Source organism: Diceros bicornis, chromosome 22 (genome assembly GCF_020826845.1).
Source record: "Diceros bicornis minor isolate mBicDic1 chromosome 22, mDicBic1.mat.cur, whole genome shotgun sequence".
NCBI classification, from domain to species: domain Eukaryota; kingdom Metazoa; phylum Chordata; class Mammalia; order Perissodactyla; family Rhinocerotidae; genus Diceros; species Diceros bicornis.
Genome location: NC_080761.1, coordinates 42809635 through 42827795, shown reverse-complemented (window position 1 = coordinate 42827795; position 18161 = coordinate 42809635). Strand labels below are relative to the sequence as shown.

General features: G+C 36.7%; 1 protein-coding gene across 1 annotated transcript in view; it reads right to left on the bottom strand.

Moving 5' to 3' along the window:
- The window catches only part of FOCAD (focadhesin), a 269185-nt gene that overhangs the window by 133789 nt on the left and 117235 nt on the right, over positions 1–18161 (bottom strand). Inside the window, exon 15 of the mRNA XM_058565883.1 lies at positions 16392–16518. Coding sequence (XP_058421866.1) covers positions 16392–16518 — 127 coding nt within the window. The remainder of the gene's footprint in view (positions 1–16391; positions 16519–18161) is intronic.

Genomic DNA, 18161 nt, shown 5'->3' with positions numbered 1-18161 from the left:
TAGCTCAGGGCCAATATTCCTCACACACACACACAAAAATAGCAGAAACAACCTAAATGTCTATCAACTTATGATTGGATAAACAAAATACGTTTTACTCATACAATGGAATATTATTTAGCCATCAAAAGGAGTGAAGTTTGGACGAACCTTGAAAATATTATACTGGGTGCAAGAAGCCAGACACAAGAGGCCATACAGTGTATGATTCTTTTACTTGAAATGTCCAGAATAGGCAAATCCATAGAGACAGAAAGTGGTTGCCAGGGACTGTGGGAAGAGGGAAACTGAGACTGACTGACTGCTAATGGGTATGGGGTTTGGGGGGGAGTGGGTAGAGAGGGTTGCATTAGTTTCCTATGGCTGCTGTAACAAATCACTACAAACTTAGTGGCTTAAAATGACACCAACTTATTCTCTTACAGTTCTGGAGGCCAGAGTCTAAATGAGTCTCATGAAGCTAACATCAAGATTCCTTGTGGAGGCTCTAGAGGAGAATGTTTCCTTGCCTTTTCTAGTTTCTGGAAGCTGCCTGCAGTCCTTGGCTCATGATGCTTTCCCCACATCACATCATCTTTTTTTTCTTCTATAGTCAAATCTCCCTCTGTCTCCTTATAGGAACACTTACGATTACATTTAAAGTACCACCCAGATAATCCAGGATAATCTCCCCATCTCAAGATCCTTAATTTAAGCACACATGCAAAGTCTCCTTTATTATACAGGGTAACAGGTTCCAGAAATGAGGACCTGGATATCTTTGGGCACCATTATTCAGCCTCCCACAGGAATGATTAAAAACATTCTGGAATTTGATAGCGGTGGTCAATGCATAACTTTGTGAATACACTAAAAATCACTGAATTGTACACTTTAAAAAAGTGAACTTTGTGATATGTGAATTACATCTCAATAGGGCCGTTAGTTTCTTGAAAAGGCACTGTTGTCAGAAAAATATAGCTATTACATGGTCCAAAAAAAGAGCAAATAATCTGTGTGTTGTTGTGCTTAGGCATAACACGAAGGAATGAAGAAATTACATAAAGTCAAGGTTAACAGTGCTTCTGCTAAACCTTTCAACAATTCATACTTGGAAGCAGCACATCTAATAAAATGATGGAAGTAAATATAAATATACATATGTTTATGTATATATGTATGTATGTATGTGTGAGTATATACATCCTATAAATTCATTTAACTGATATGCATAAACAGCAATGGATTGCCATATTCTAACAAAGGAGAGAAGATGCTACAACCAGTCTTCATTGTGGAACTCCCACTTCTCCTTTAGGATATCTGGCTACTAGAGGTGACACATGATCATCTGACAGAAGTGCGAATAAAGAAACCATCAATCCATATATTAAATACTAGTAAATCTTAATTTCTCTCTCTTTTTAAGATAAACAAAAAATATTCTAATATTTTCTTCCCATACCTCATTGGTGGGCTTACACATAAACCACTCTGGAAACTGTTGCTCTTGACAATGGTGCCAACTTTACTGCACATCAAAGTCACTAAGGAACTCATTAAAAATAGAGAGCCTAGGTTTCATTTCTAGAGATTCTGATTCAGTAACCCAAGGTATCCACAAACTTTTGAAGACCCTACTCTACACACTAGAAATCATCATCCATTTTTCTGTGAAGTCCATAACTTGGATCGAGTAGCTGAGCCAAACAAGTGAAAGAGAAAAAAATACACTCCAACTGAAGTTATAAGTGCAACATAATGAAACAAGATCAATGGCATTCTTTTGTTGGACCTGTATTTTAATCATTTTAGAGCAAAGTCATGTGACCCTGTCAATTGGTTGAGCAAATAAATTGTTCAAATGACCACTAACATAAGTAGAGGCAAAGTGCCATGGATCTAAAGCAAAAAGAATGGTACCCCTGACAACATCCCACTCATTATTGCTTAATTAGAATGCAGGGTAATACATTCCACCATCTATTGTGAATTCAAATCCAGCTTTTAATAAATCTCAAAAACCAGACAACAAGGCCTATGTGGTATAAAGTTATCTAAATCATTAAAGATAAGTAACGTATACTCAAAACATGAAAAAGACTTTAGAATGACATTCTAAATGTCTAATAGTACAGTCCAGAGACTCTAACAAATCCTTTTCTGTCAATTATGAAAAGTCTCTAAAACTTAAAACTAACCAACCTTAAAACAAAATGTATACATTATCTTTTTTAAATACTACTTCTGGATTTGTATGCGTGTTAGAGAGGCATTCTGAGTAATTCCGTACCTATGCAAAGACTTACAAACTCTTGCTATCTTAATTCCAAATATTTCCTAAGCAAGTTAACTGCCTTTCACCAACATGTGATTTTAGTCACCTAATCAAGGTGAAGTCTAATCTGGAAACATTAGTGTTTCTAGAAATGAGTCGTTTAGTGATATTTTATCCTAGGCGAAGAGAAGGTGAGATACTCCTGTTCTCATCAACACATTTATATAGCACTGAGATGAGTTTAAGCACCACAGATAAAAATGCCATTTTTGATCAATTTTAATTCTAGGTCAGTTAAGGGTATATGCTAAAATAAAATCTTTTTAAAAATAGACCTATTAATTTCTTGGAAAGTATCAAAACAATGCTTTCAATCAGATCTCAAAATCCATAAAGCCTTTCAAACCATTAATGCCATTTAGTCTACTACCCTCCTTCAGTGATTCTCTCTCTACACCCCATGTCCCCATTTACCCCCCAAAGAAAAACCCACCCCTTGTGTAAGCTTAAATCAATATATTTTATTCACTGGAATGGCAGAATGGCACACAATTAGCATCATTTTAGTCATGTCATTATTTCTAGCTCAGTGGCATTTATTCAGATGAGCACAATTTGCAACCACTAAGCCCAGCTCTTCTGATGTTAACTGGCATCATTAAAACCCTCCCAGTGTCCCACTCGTTTGATCTTTTAAAGAATACCCTGGGTTTGTGACTGAGGGCTGGAAACTCACGGCTGGATACCCTGACCACGGTTCACATTCGGTCACAGACTACTCACATCAGTCAGTAATCCGCAGAAACTATGATTCCAATTCAAGAGAGAAAACTTTTTATATAAAAATTCTTTAAACACAAAATAAACAGAAAATTGGATTAAAATAATGTACAGGGGGGCAAGAGGAACTTCCTAAATGTTGTAACTTCAAAAGATGAGATTGTACATTTTTCAGAGTAAAGTGTCTTAAAAGATCATAGCAAATCTGGGCATGGTAAGGGGCAGACAGCAGAGGAAAAAGGACTGAAGTATAAAAACAAAAACCGGAAATGCTAAAATTTCAAGAGCTCAAATTAAAAATTTCCTCTTATAGGTTTTGACATAGTGCTCAACTTCTCACCATCTCCAAATGCTTTCTTTAAAAATAATAAAAAGAACCAATTAAAGAATAGTAGGAAGCTTAATTCTTTTTCTATTTAAAGAAAAAAACCCAATATTTTTATTTTTCCACACATTTTACACATGGCTTACATGTGAATAGTATTCCATTATATGAACACACTACAGTCACCTAAAATTTTATTTCTAAAATGAAAAACCATATTTAAAAATCTACTTACAGGGTGACCTGTAACATCCACAAATGTTTAATAAAAGGCAAGTTCCTGCTGTCCTTTTAAAGTTAAAAATAAGGCCAAACTACAACTTTCAACTGCAGAGAGTCATTGTGTAGTACATAAAAAGCTCAGCATGGAAATAGATTCAACAAATGTACAAAAAGCGTTTTCATGCCCAGGAAGAACTGAAGGCATCAAAAAACATGCCCCAACTACAAATAACGTAGAACTCGGTTCAAAAAGACCAGCAAATTCCTCCTCCAATGCATAGCAAATTAAACTTAATCAACTCCTCTGCAAGGTTGCACAGGCAATTTACCTTTAAATGTCCCCACAAACAAAACATGAGAACAACAAAAGAGGTTCCAGAGTGCAATAAATATTGAATCCACAGTAGGCGACAGAATCCTTACTGCACACAGCTGACAAAACCTGCCGTGGGACAATGGATCACATTTCCATATTTAATTATATTTATCACACTGAAAAATCCTTAAACAAAATATAGGATTTCTATTGGCTATTTTTATACCACACTCACTCCCTACAACCTTCCAAACCTGCTGAGTCCCATTGAAAATTGTTCCTACCCCATGGTGCTGTGAAGGAGCAGCTAGACAAAGAGTTGGGACGATGGGAGAGGGCAGGGACAACTACCTTCCCTCATGATTTCAGAAAATAAATCAATAAAAGAGGATAGAATAGCCAAAACATAACCTTGGCATAGGGTATTTCCGGGAAAATCACTGCTGTGACAAATGGCCAGAAGTGAACTCTTCCCTCGGTCAAGAATCCCCAGGAAAGGCCCCTCCCCTCCTTATCTATTGCTCAATGGTACAATACTCTGCTTTGAGAATATAACACCCTCTTGGAGCTGGGCAAGATGAAAGAGCTTTTCTTCATGATCCTGCAACGCCTATTAATTTCTGCTGCAACAGACTCACAGCTGATTAAGGAAACAGAGGGCTAGCACTGCCTCACATTCCCATCTCAAGACTTAAGAGAGGAAATGTTAAAATTGAATGAGCCCTCTTTTTTAGTACCATGTATGGATTTTCACTTCTGCACACACCATATGCTGTTTCTCCTCCCACCTTGGGCAATTTGTTTGGACTGGCAGTTATCTTCCTCCTTGAAACATCAATAGCAATGTTACTAGATTCTTATGCAGTCACAGAATTACCTTTGAGAAATATTATGACTCATTCACTGCCACTCAGAGCACAGGCTTAGTTAGAAATCAATGGCTGAAGGAGAAAAACTTACAACTGTCCCCAAAGTACACTCACACTTTTATCACAATTGGTAAAGCAACATGATAGTGAGAAAAGCACAAGAATTATAGTGAAACCAAAGAGCATTCAAATCTCCATGTTACCACACGCTTCTATGCCAATTTGGATGTGACTTACACTTCCTAGACTCATCAACAAATATCATTTATATTACAAGATTATTGTAAAGTTTAATACAGGATATAATGGATGCCAAATGCCAAATATAGTAACTAGCATGAAAAAAATGCATCTTTTACAGTTTTGTTTTATTAAAGTATAATAACATACTACAAAAAGTACAGATCTTGATTGTATAGTTCAATGAATTCTGACAAATGTATACACTGTTGTAACCACCACCCCAATCAAGATACAGACCATGGAAATATAAGGTGAGCCACATACGCAATTTTAAATTTTCTAGTAACCACACTTAATAAAAGTAAAAGGAAACAGATGGAATTAATTTGAACATATTTTATTTAACTGAATATATCTAAAATATTATTTCAATAGGTAATTGATTTTTAAAATACTATCAATGAAATATTTTACATTTTTTTTCATACTAAGGCTTCGATCCGCTGTATATTTTATACTTACAAGCACATCACAATTCCAATTAGCCATACTTTAAGTGCTTACAGCCACATGTGGCTAACAGCTACTGTACTGGACAGTGCAGATATAGACCACAGTCCAGAAAATTTTCTCATGTCCCTTTCTAATCCATCCTCTTCCTCCTCACCCCAACTCAACCATTATTCTGACTTATATTTCCATAGATTAATTTTGTCTATTCTTGAATTTCATAAAAACGAAATGTATAGAATTTTTTGACTGGCTTCTTTCACTGAACATGTTTTTTGAGATTTCTCCATGTTGTTGCAAGTAGCAGTGATCCATTCCTTTTTATTGCTGACTAGCATTCCACCATACAAATACACCACAATTTGTTCACCCATTGATGAGCTGATGGACATTTAGGTCGTTTCCAAATAGGCTGTCATTAATAAAGCTGAAATGAACATTCTTGTACAAGTCTTTTTGTGGATATGTTTTCATTTATTTGGGTAAATATCTAGAAAGGGAAATATTACATCATAAGGTAGGTTTATGTTCAACTTTATAAGAAACTGTCAAATACTTTTCCACAGCGGTTGTATCATTTATATACCTGACATAATGTATGAGATATCCAATGACTTCATACTTTCTCCAATATTTGGTATTGTCAGTCTTCTTAATTTTAGTCATGCCAGTGGTGTATACGTTTTCAATGACCAACAATGTTGATATTTTTTCATGTGTTTACTAGTCGATCATATAACATCTTTTTTGAAGAGTGGTTTAGAAAGATGAAGGGAGAGTTGTTATGAAGACAAATTGAGATTGCTTATGTAAAATTATTTGTGACACTAAAATAAAGGACACACTTGCTAGCATTACCTGGGTCAGGCCGATAATGTAAATCTAGAAGCCAAGGGAACTGCAGCAAATTAGAGAATGCACTTATCTAACGGAAGCTGTCACTGCCACCTAGCACCGAGTGGTCACTGCCATGTGGAGAAGCAGGCCAGGTACTGCAAGATCTTCCTGTCTTATCAACTCAGGGTAGATATCCATATTTTTATTTTCAATTAATACTAGAATTAATTTAAAATAGTAATCCTGTAATAAACAAAATAGGCCATAAGTTTTCAAACTTTGATTTATATAAATATTAGTGGTTTTTATGAGGACAAACATCCACAGTATAACAAATATGACACCATTCAGGATTGTTATTGACTACTGATCAAAGATGACACCTATTAAGACAAGGGCTGGCACTCTACCAAAGACAGATGACAAAATCATTTTGAGCGACAAGGCAACAACGCCTCAGAGAAAGTTAGAAACAATTGGCCAGGGCAGCAACCCTTCCCTCTTTCCTAGCAACTCTCCTATGTGACAGAATATATGCTATTCTATTCTTATTCTTTTTTTTTTTAATAATTTTATTTATTTATTTTTCTTCCCCCAAAGCCCCAGTAGATAGTTGTCTGTCATAGCTGCACATCCTTCTAGTTGCTGTATGTGGGACGCGGCCCCAGCATGGCCGGAGAAGCGGTGCGTCGGTGCGCGCCCGGGATCCGAACCCCGGGCCGCCAGCAGCGGAGCGCATGCACTTAACTGCTAAGCCACGGGGCCGGCCCTCTATTCTTATTCTTAAATGACTATCCACATCATGTACATTTTAGTTTTGAGTAAGAATGAAAGTTAACAACAGCTAATAATGCTTCAGCGGCAATGCCTACCTATGACTACCCATGTTATTTAAGGAGAGCAGAAGAAAGATGTATGTTGTTGTGATGTAAAACAGTAAGTACAACTGCTTTGGAAAGTAGTCTAGCAGTTCCTCAAATGGTTAAACATAAAGTTATATGATCCAGCAATTCCACTCTTACATAGATACCCAAGAAAAATGAAACATATGTCCACACAAAAACTTGTACATGAATGTTCACAGCAGCAATATTCATAACAGCCAAAAGGTGGAAACTACCCAAATGTCCATCAACTGATGAATGGATAAATGAAATGTGGTATGGCCACACAATGCAATACTACTTAGCCATAAAAAGGAATGCATTGGGGCCAGCACAGTGGCTTAGTGGTTAAGTTTGGTGCCCTCTGCTTTGGTGGCCTGGGTTCATGGGCTCGGATCCCGGATGCGGACCTACACCACTTGTCAGCCATGCTGTGGTGGTGACCCACATATAAAATAGAGGAAGACTGGCACACATGTTAGCTCAGGGCTAATCTTCCTCAAGCAAAAAAAGAGGAAGATTGGCAACAGATGTAAGCTCAGGGCTAATCTTCCTCAGGAAAAAAAAAAAGGGAATGTACTGATACATGCTACAACATAGATGAACCTTGAAAACATTACACTAAGTGAAAAGCCAGTCACAAAAAGACCACATATTATATGACTTCATTTGTATGAAATGTCCTGGACAGGTAAATCTATTCAGAGAGAAAAGTGATCAGTGGATCCCTAGGGCTGGCGTGTATGGAGGGTGGGGGGTTTCCTTTTGGGGTAATGAAAATGTTCTAAAATTGACTGTGGTGATGGATGTACAACTCTGCTATTATTCAAAAAGCCATTGAATTGTACACTGTAAATGGGTGAACTGTATAGTATGTGAATTATATCTCAATACAGCTGTTTACATATAAACAAGAAGAATGAAAGGTATAAGTGAGCCATAGAGCTTCTATCTTCTAGTCCCAAATATTCTTTCCGTCTGCCACCTGAAGTTGCTGTTTCAGGTTTAGAGCAGAATTCCTTTGATGTTTTCTCTCTCTCCTCTCTATTATTTCTGAATTTCAAATACATTTAGTGTACTTAACACAATGTTCTCCCCTACTAGACTGTGAGCTCTTAGAAGGCTGAAATGTCTCATAATCTTTATATCCAGAGAGTCTTGCACAGCCTGGCTTAAGTTTTGAATACTTTTATTTTAAGGTTAACCTTTTTTGTTTTCTGCCTAGGGAATCCTTGCCTATGTTTGCTATTACAGTGGACACAGCAGTTGAGGTGGAAGCTGCATCACCTCCTCTTCCCTCGTTCTCCTCACCACCTCTACTCATCAAAGGATGAATAAATGACAACTTGGCTGAACACTTCTGGAAGGCTGCCAACCCTTCTACTTGGACATCTTCTGGAACAGGCAACAAATTTTATGAGATTATGAGATAAACAGGATCCCTTTTACACTTATAACACATAAATCTGGAAAGCAAAACAATGACAACATAAAAAAACATGTAAAATAAAAGCAAAAAAAAAAGGTGAAGTATGGATTTAAATATGATCTCTAGTCAACAAGATGAAAATTTCAAAAGCACTCATAATAAGAAACACAAATGATATAAAAATAAAGCAAATAAAAAATATATTTAACTTTTTACAACTTCTACTTAAAAGTCTATAATAAGGGCCGGCCCTGTGGCTTAGCGGTTAAGTGCGTGAGCTCCGCTGCTGGCGGCCCGGGTTTGGACCCCGGGCGCGCACCGACGCACCACTTGTCCAGCCATGCTGAGGCCGCATCCCACATACAGCAACTAGAAGGATGTGCAGCTATGACATACAACTATCTGCTGGGGCTTTGGGGGAAAAATAAATAAATAAAATTTTTTAAAAAAAGACTATAATGAATTAAATCACTCCCCCTCCCTTTTTATTAATAATTCTCCAAAGCCCAAAAGCTAAACCTACATGGTGCAAATTCACTGTGAGGCAACAACATTCAATTTAGACCTTTCCTTTCTTTCATGACACTTTGTAATCTTTGGACATAGGGGACTACGGGCTGCTGGTAACAAGCAGAATGATCATAACAAGAAGAAATGCTACCCTTGATCCAATGAAGTGGTGACACAATTGAACTGTTCTCACTAGTAACAAATAGTACTGCCAGAACTTGGGTACAAATTGCTACAGTCCACCTTTCTCTCACGCTCAGGTAAACACGGAAAGTTACTAAAAAAAAAAGCTAACTATTTAATAAGATCATAAAAATATCCTTAAAACTCTAAAATATTTAGCTTAAAATAATAATCCAAAAGAAAGGAAAAACTTCACATATATAATTATTTCTTAGACTATTAATTATAAAGAAAGAAAAATGGGAAGCAACTTAAAAATCCAATCAAAATTGAATTGATTACTTAGGATACTTTCATTCCATGGAAAGTAATTAAAATTAAAATATTAATATTAATTAATGTTAATATACATTAAAATATATAGCAACATCAATAATCTTTCTAGCAAAATGCAAAGTAAATAGAGAAGATGGAAACTGTAAAATACATATGTGTAAAGAAAATACAATGGAAAGGGATATGGAAAAATGAAAATGCTTTTGTGAGAAGTTGACAAGGGATACTTTTTTTTTTTCATTATCCAAAGTAAATGTGATGCTATAAAAACCAAATGTCTTTAAAAGTGGGGTAAAAACATTTCAACACATTTTTAAAATATAAAAACTAATATATAATCAGGAAAAACACTGAAAATTAATCTATTTTAGCTCAAAACATCTTTTTCATTAGGATATTTACGCAAAGCCTAAATAACGTAAAATCTTATACATTAACCTACCACAAAGGAAATGGAAAAGTATGGGGAAAGAGCCCAAATATCACGCTCACAAAAAGATTCCAATAATGTCACACCATGACAAGGTCAACTGAACACAAACATGACTAGCAAAAATAGATAGTGATAGTATATGAATTATATCTCGATAAAGCTGTATTTTTTTAAAAAAGATAGTGACTAAGACACGGACTTTGAATTCAGACAGACACAAGTTTCAATTCTGACTCTACCACATTTGAGCTATATGACCTTGGGCAATTATTTAACTTCTGTCAGCCTCCCAGAATAGTACCTATCACATAGAGTGCTATTAGTAGTCAGACTAAATGAGATAATAAATATAATGATTGAAGAATATAGTGCTTACTATATAGAAAGCATTCAGTAAATCAACAGATGCTTACTACTACTATTATTAAAGCATCTTTAATAGTTTTCCAGCTGAAAGCATTCTGCTAATTTCATTTAAAAAATGGTATATGTAGACAAAGTAGCAAAGTGGAACATACGTGTCTTCATCTGATATTTCATATGGTTTGATAAGCTCTCTTTGTAGTAAAAGGCCCATAAAAAAGCTCATGATTTCCTAGTATCTTTTACTTAGAAGTATGAGAACAAAATCGTTTTACTAACCATTCCTATAGGAACAAAATGTAACTTGGCTGACAAGGAAAGTTAAAAGCAATGAAGAAGAGACTACTCTCAAAGGATTTGAATAGGCATTTCTCCAAAAAGATATATGTGGCCAATAAACACAGGAAAAGATGCTCAATATCATTAGTCATCAGGGAAATGAAAATCAGAGCCTTATGAGATACCACTTCACACTCAATAGGATGGCTACAGTTAAAAAAAAAAAAAAGGCAGATAATAAGAAGTGTTGCTGAGGATGAGGAGAAATTAGAACCTTCATACACTGCTGGTGGAAAGGTAAATGGCACAGCCACTTTGGAAAACAGTTCTAGCAGTTTCTTAAATGGTTAAACACCAGAGTAACCATACAACCCAGCAATTCCATTCCTAAGTGTATATCTCTCAAAAATGAAAACATATGTCCATGCAAAAACCTATACACAAATGTTCATAGTAGCATTATTCCTAATACCCCAAAAGTGGGAAAAACCCAAACGTCCATCAACTGATGAGTAGGTAAAATGTAGGAAAGCCATACAGAATATTATTTGACCATAAAAAGAAATAAAGTATTGATACATGCTACAACACTGACGAACCCTGAAAAAATGTTACGTCAAAGAAGCCAGTCACAAAAGACAATATATTATACGACTCCATTTATATGAAATGTCTAGAATAGACAAATCCAGAGACAGAAAGTAGATTAGTGGTTGCCTAGGGCTAGGGAGGATGTGGGAGTTTGGAGGGGTGACAGCTAAAAGGTATAAGTGTTTTGGACGAGGTGACGAAAATGTTCTAAAATTGATTGTAGTGATGGCCACATAACTCTGGAAATATACTAAAAACCATCAAACTGTACACATTAAATGGATGAAATGAATAGTATGTGAGTTATATCTCAATAAAACTTTTTTTTTAGGAGAGAGAGAATACAGTCTCCGTATCCACAGGTTCCGCATCTGGGGATTCAACCAACCACAGATCGAAACACCTACAATGATTGAGTCTGTACCGAACACGTACAGACTTCTTTTCTTGTCATTACTCCCTAAACAATACAGTACAACACCTATTCACATAGCATTTACACTGTATTAAGTATTATAAGTAATCTAGAGATGATTTAAAGTATACAGGAGGATGTGCAAATACTATGCCATTTTATATAACAGACTTGAGCATCTGTGGATTTTGCTATCTGTGGGGGCGGGGGTGAAGGTGGGGGTGATGGGAGCTTGGGAGGGGTGGCTAGAACCAGTGCCCCATGGACACTACTGAGGGATAACTGTATTGCTTCTCAGAGCCATAACTTTGTATTAAGTGAAAAAGAAGCGAGAAAATTAAGGCAAATTAGGGTGGAATGGGGCAAAAAGTAATGAGATGAGAGAGCTGAATGGAAAAATAATGGAAGAATATTAATTTTCCTTTGAAAATGACAAACTCTTGGCTTGAAGATAAAGAAAACTACATTCAATGCCCATTTTTTTTAAAGGAAGGAAGCCTCGGAGTAACAAAAGAGCATTAAACTTGGATAGAGTCTTGGGTCTACTTTCCTTGTCTTTCATTTATGAACCATGCGACCTTGGAATGTCACTTAAATTGCCAGAGCCTCTGTTTCTTCAGTATAAAATGAACCCCCATATCACAAAATGTCCAAATTCACACTAGGTACCCAAGAAATATTAGCTGTAAATTTTAAAAAGCAGTTTAGCCTGAAAAGAAATTTGTGAAGTCCCAAATCGATACCCCGATAGTGTTAAGGTAAGAATAAGTTTCTTTTCCAATTCCAAAATTCCGAATCCACAATGCCTCAGTTGACTACAGTCAACCAAGATTCCTAGAACTTCTCTCTCCATTTTTGGTTTAGTAAAGCGGCACTGAAGACACCCATACTGGAAACACAGTCTTCACCTTGACAGAGTTGGCATTTAGAAGGAATCCATTCTTTCAATCTCTCACTGGAGATCATGATAAATAATTGTAGGCTTAATCTGACCCTACCAAGGACAAATGAATTTCATGATTGTGACTTTTAAAACTGAAAAGTCCATTTGTCAACCATAAGAAAAAGAGCTCTACTTATTATACAACAGCAAAAATGGAAAAGGCCAGCAAAATCCAATTCCGAATAGTTTTCCAACTGCGGTATTTTCTTAAAGATGGGGTTATTCAATTTACTCTCTTATTCATATTGATTTTTAAAATTTCATTGTTTTAGGCTGTCTTTCTATATTCTTAACTGTATTTGATAGTCAAGGATCTAAAGAGCAATGGATAGACAAATCACTACCAAATGCTGCTGGGAAACAGATTTATAACTATGCTGAATATTTTCAATCTTGAAACTCTTGGCAGTCATCAATGCTTCACACATGATATCAATTAGAAGACAGAATAAATGGCCTCACAGAATGCATGCTGGCTTCTGTGGATAGCATGCCAACAAAAAAACAAAGGATTAGCCTAAAATTAGTAAATGTGGCCTGGCAAGGGCTGCCGAATTGAGTATACTTTACAACTTTAACACATCACAAGACATAACAGCAGCAGCTTCACAAACAATGAACACACACACAAAAAGCTTGGGAAGGCTTAAACTAAACAGAAAGATATATTATTACCATCAAGGCTCATCAAAGGGGAATAGATTATTTCTACTTATTTAAATGAACATAAAGCTATTCATTACCAAACATAAAAAAAGAGAATATTTTTATTGCCAAAATTAACTGTGATGCAGTCAGTTTCAACAAATTCCACAACTCAGGACATTTGTAATGTATATAAGGAAAACATGGTAAATAACACTATTCATCCCTCATAAGAGTCAATAAAATAGTGGGTTTATCCTCTAGACAAGAAAGAAAGGTGAAAAATAAGGGATGAGGAAATAAATATTCGTTATAATGAAATGAAGTCAACTGATTGCTGGTATTGCTTTGATTTATTAATGCCCATCTAATTATGAAAAGGACTCAAAGGGGATAGCACCTTAAAGAATTTAAAGACAACATATTGAATTCTTATTTCATTTGCAACATTTCAGTTGAAGTTTCTTAAAGGTAAATTTTGATAAAATATATGAGATTTGGATTGAAAACATTAAAAGAGAAAGAGGGTGGGAGGAGTGAAACCAAGTGAAGAAAGGAGTATTAAGGTATCAAAATAAGCCATAGGCTTTATTAAATAAAATCCTAGACAGGATGCCTCAGTTCCTCTACAGGACAATGGAATGTGAGAAGCAAGGTAGTCGCTATAGGTTGAACATTTGTATCCCCCCCAAAAATTCATATGTTGAAATCCTAATTCCCAAATTGATGGTATTAGGAGATGGAGTCTTTGAGAGGTGATTAGGTCAAGAGGGGAGAGCCTTCATGATTGTGATTAGTGCCCTTATAAAGAGACTCCAGAGAGTCTCTTTATAGCCCCTTCCGCTATGTGAAGTTACAATGAAAAGACAGTAGTCCAGGAGGAAGACGTCTGTCTCTGAACCAGGAAGTAGGCCCTCACCAAACACCAAATATGCCAGCAACTTGATCTTGGACTCCCCAGACTCCAGAACCATGAGAAATAAATGTGTGTTGTTAATAAGCCACCCAATTTATGTTATTTTTGTTATAGCAGCCCAAATGGATTCAGACAGTAATTCAGTATAATAGTGGGCTCAAAATTATCTTTATGGGTAGTGGTTTGGATTGGGGGAATAGATTTGGGGCTAAATATTCAACAATCCCAAATGGTCTCCTTTAAGTATAGAAAGAAGTCCCAAGAGCTTCAGCAGTGAAAGAATAGGATACCATTTGGAGGAAGAAATTAAGTCACTATCATATAATTATATGAGTTTCAGGAAAAAGATAAAAAAACTACTTGGAACAACCTTGATGGCGTTGACTATATCCAACTGTGTACCAATTTTTCAGGAGCAAGTTCAACATTTTAAGAGCACCTAAGTGGGCAGACATTATGCTAGGTCTTTTTTGTATGTAATCTCATTTTACCCTTGCTTGAAGAAATAGATGCTCAGAGAGGTTAAGTAAATTAATCAAAGGACGCACAGCTAATAACTGGTATATATCTAGTACACTCGCACAATCGCCTAAAAACAAAGATGCTTTCTACCACATCAGGCAACATTTTTCATATCCATTAATTGCAGTACTAACTATAATTAATGATACTATCTTAGAGTAACAGAATGAGAAAAATCAGCACCACACACAGGGCTGTGTTTTTATGAGTTAATAAGCATCTATAGACAATAGAGCCTTATAGCAACAGCAGAGGATGGGCGGAGAACACAATGGAATTATAGACACAGTAAGAAAAAATTACTATTTGTTAGGAGGAAAAGTTAATTTCAGAAACGAGTGGATTTCTGTTTGGAAAAAACAATAAACAGGAAATGCTCCAAAAGGGTAACAGTGGTCACTTTTTGGAGGTGAAAGTATAGAATTCTTTCTTCTCTCAAAGCTTCTGTCAAAAATTCATTTAAAAATACGATTTAGCATTATTTATTATGAAAGTAATATAATCACTAAACTGACACTTCCCAATTCCAGATGACTAACTGAAGCAATAAGAAGCAAAAGTCCTTGGTCATGTGTAGTATTCCCCTGCTTTAATGGTCCCCTGCTGTAACGGTCCCCTGCTTTAATGGTCCCCTGCTGTAACGGTCCCCTGCTGTAACGGTCCTCTGCCATGAAACCCTGACAACTTCGCCAGCTACTGCACATGTGGTCTGAAAGCACTGCTGGCACTCACTGGTTCCTGAACAGTGATGATGCTTACCGTCTGCTAAAATAGTGTTTACCAAAAAAAAAAGAAAAAATTAGTTTATTCTCACAGCAAGATCCTAAGTCAATATCTAACTCCTTCTGCAGTCTATTTTCCTCACCTATAAAATGGTGTTAGAATCCCTATACTGCAGTTACAGAGGAACATAAATGACAAGTGCTTGGCACAGGGACAGAAGCATATGAACACTCCACACAGTCATTGCTTGTATTATTATATCATTATATACATATCATCACATCAACCATGATTACCATAGACTAAGAGAATTCTACTTAGTCTCTCATTCACTAAACAACTACAATTGTATAGGTATGTTCACTATGTCAACAACCTTGGTTAGGTTGATGAATGATCTTTGATGTTATTACCACATTTCTTCCAAAACAGTAAAGATTCTCTCTGCTGTGTTGTAATTTTGAGAGCAATTTAAAGTTCAGAAAATGATTTAGAGGCTCAGTTCTAACATCGATCACTCCTATCCAATCTGATCACTAGGAAAGAAAGGATCCTTTGCCAATCTTCAACAATAATTTTTGCTGGTTATAAAACTGCCACTGGCCCATGCCAATTTCCTTACCTCCTCTGCTTCTAAGGCTCTCTAATCACAAAACTAAGAAGCAAATATACTCAAGAGTTCTCCTATAAGCATAACTTTCCCTTTTATATTAATAAAAATAAATAAACACAAGGAAAAACCTAAAGTCTGGTTTTCTTTAGCCTCGAGAGAATGTATACATGACCAGATGTTTCAAGACTTCCCTCCAGAAAGAATTTGTAAAGTAGGAGATCTTGCTTCATTCTTCCAAACAAAAATCTCTGGGAATGAATATTCAAGTAACTTTCAGTTACTTGAAGCTAATCTTATATCCATGTAACTCCTATGCCTTATAAAATATTTCCTTCAAAATTATCCAAAACAATTTTAAAAGGCCTACCTCGGCTTGGCAGAGTGCATGAAGACCTTGCAACACCAAGGCAGCTGGAGTAGCTTGATCAGGCTTGGTGCATTCATTCAATACCTGGGAAATGGCAGCCAACATATCTGCGCCATGCTGATATGGCCTACAAGAAATGATGGTTTAGAAACAGGATGAAAGCCAAAGAGCTATATTACCACTCCCAGGTCTTTGGCCTGAACAAAAAGCATTAACGCTTTTCTCAAGCCAGCCCCGGTGGTCTAGTGGTTAAGTGTGGCATGCTCTGCTTCGGCAGCCTGGGTTCAGTTTCCAGGTGCAGACCTACACCACTCATCTTTCAGCAGCCATGCTGTGGCGGCGGCCCACACACAAAACAAAGAAGACTGGGGGCCAGCCCCATGGCCAAGTGGTTAAAGTTCAGCATGCTCTGCTTTGGTGGCCCAGGTTCACAGGTTCAGATCCGGGGCACGGACCTACTCCACTCATCAGTCCTGCTGTGGAGGCATCCCATATACAAAATGAAGGAAGAATGGCCCAGATGTTAGCTCAGGGCTAATCTTCCTCAAGCAAAAAAAGAGGAAGATTGCCAATGGATGTTAGCTCAGGGTGAATTTTCCTCACCAAAACAACAACAACAACAACAAAAAGAGGAAGATTGGCACAGATGTTAGCTCAGAGTGAATCTTCCTCAGGGGGAAAATAAAAAGCATTGATGCTGTTCTTTACCCTTGTGCCAACTAAATGTTGACCCTCAAATACTAACATCGTATGTTTTTCTTCAAAGATTTGCATCATCATCATTTCTGCTATAACTTAAGGCTCATTTTTTTTATTGATGTTTTAATAGTTTATAACATTGTGAAATTTTGGGTTGTACATTTTTGTTGGTCCATCACCATATACACATCTCCCTTCACCCCTTGGGCCCACCCCCTACCCCCATTGCCCCTGGTAACCACAATACAGTTTTCTCTGTCCATGTGTTGGTTTATATTCCACATATGAGCGAAATCATGCGGTGTTTCTCTTCCTCTTTCTGGCTTATTTCACTTAACGTAATACCCTCCAGGTCCATCCATGTTGTTGTAAATGGGACGATTTTGTCTTTTCTTATGGCTGAGTAGTATTCCATTGTATATATATATATACCACATTTTCCTGATCCAATCATCAGTCGAGGGACACTTAGGTTGCTTCCACTTCTTGGCTACAGTCAATAATGCTGCAATGAGCACAGGGGTGCATAAGCCTCTTTGGATTGTTGATTTCAGTTTCGTTGGATAGATTCCCAGTAGTGGGATAGCTGGATCATAGGGTATTTCTATTTTTAATTTTTTGAGGAATCTCCATACCATTTTCCATAGGGGCTGCACCAGTTTGCATTTCCACCAGCTGTGTATGAGGGTTCCCGTTTCTTCACATCCTCTCCAACATTTGTTGTTTTTTGTCTTGGTGATTATAGCCATTCTAACGGGCATGAGGTGATATCTTAGTGTTGTTTTGATTTGCATTTCCCTCATGATTAGTGATGAACATCTTTTCATGTGCCTATTGGCCTTCTGTATATCTTCTTTGGAGAAGTGTCTGTTCATTTCCTCTGCCCATTTTTTGATCGGGTTGTATGTTTTTTTGTTGTTCAGTTGTGTGAGTTCTTTGTATATTATGGAGATCAACTCCTTGTCAGATATATGTTTTGCAAATATTCTCTCCCAGCTGGTGGGCTGTCTGTTCATTTTGATTCTGGTTTCATTTGTCTTGTCGAAGCTCTTTAATCTGATGAAGTCCCAC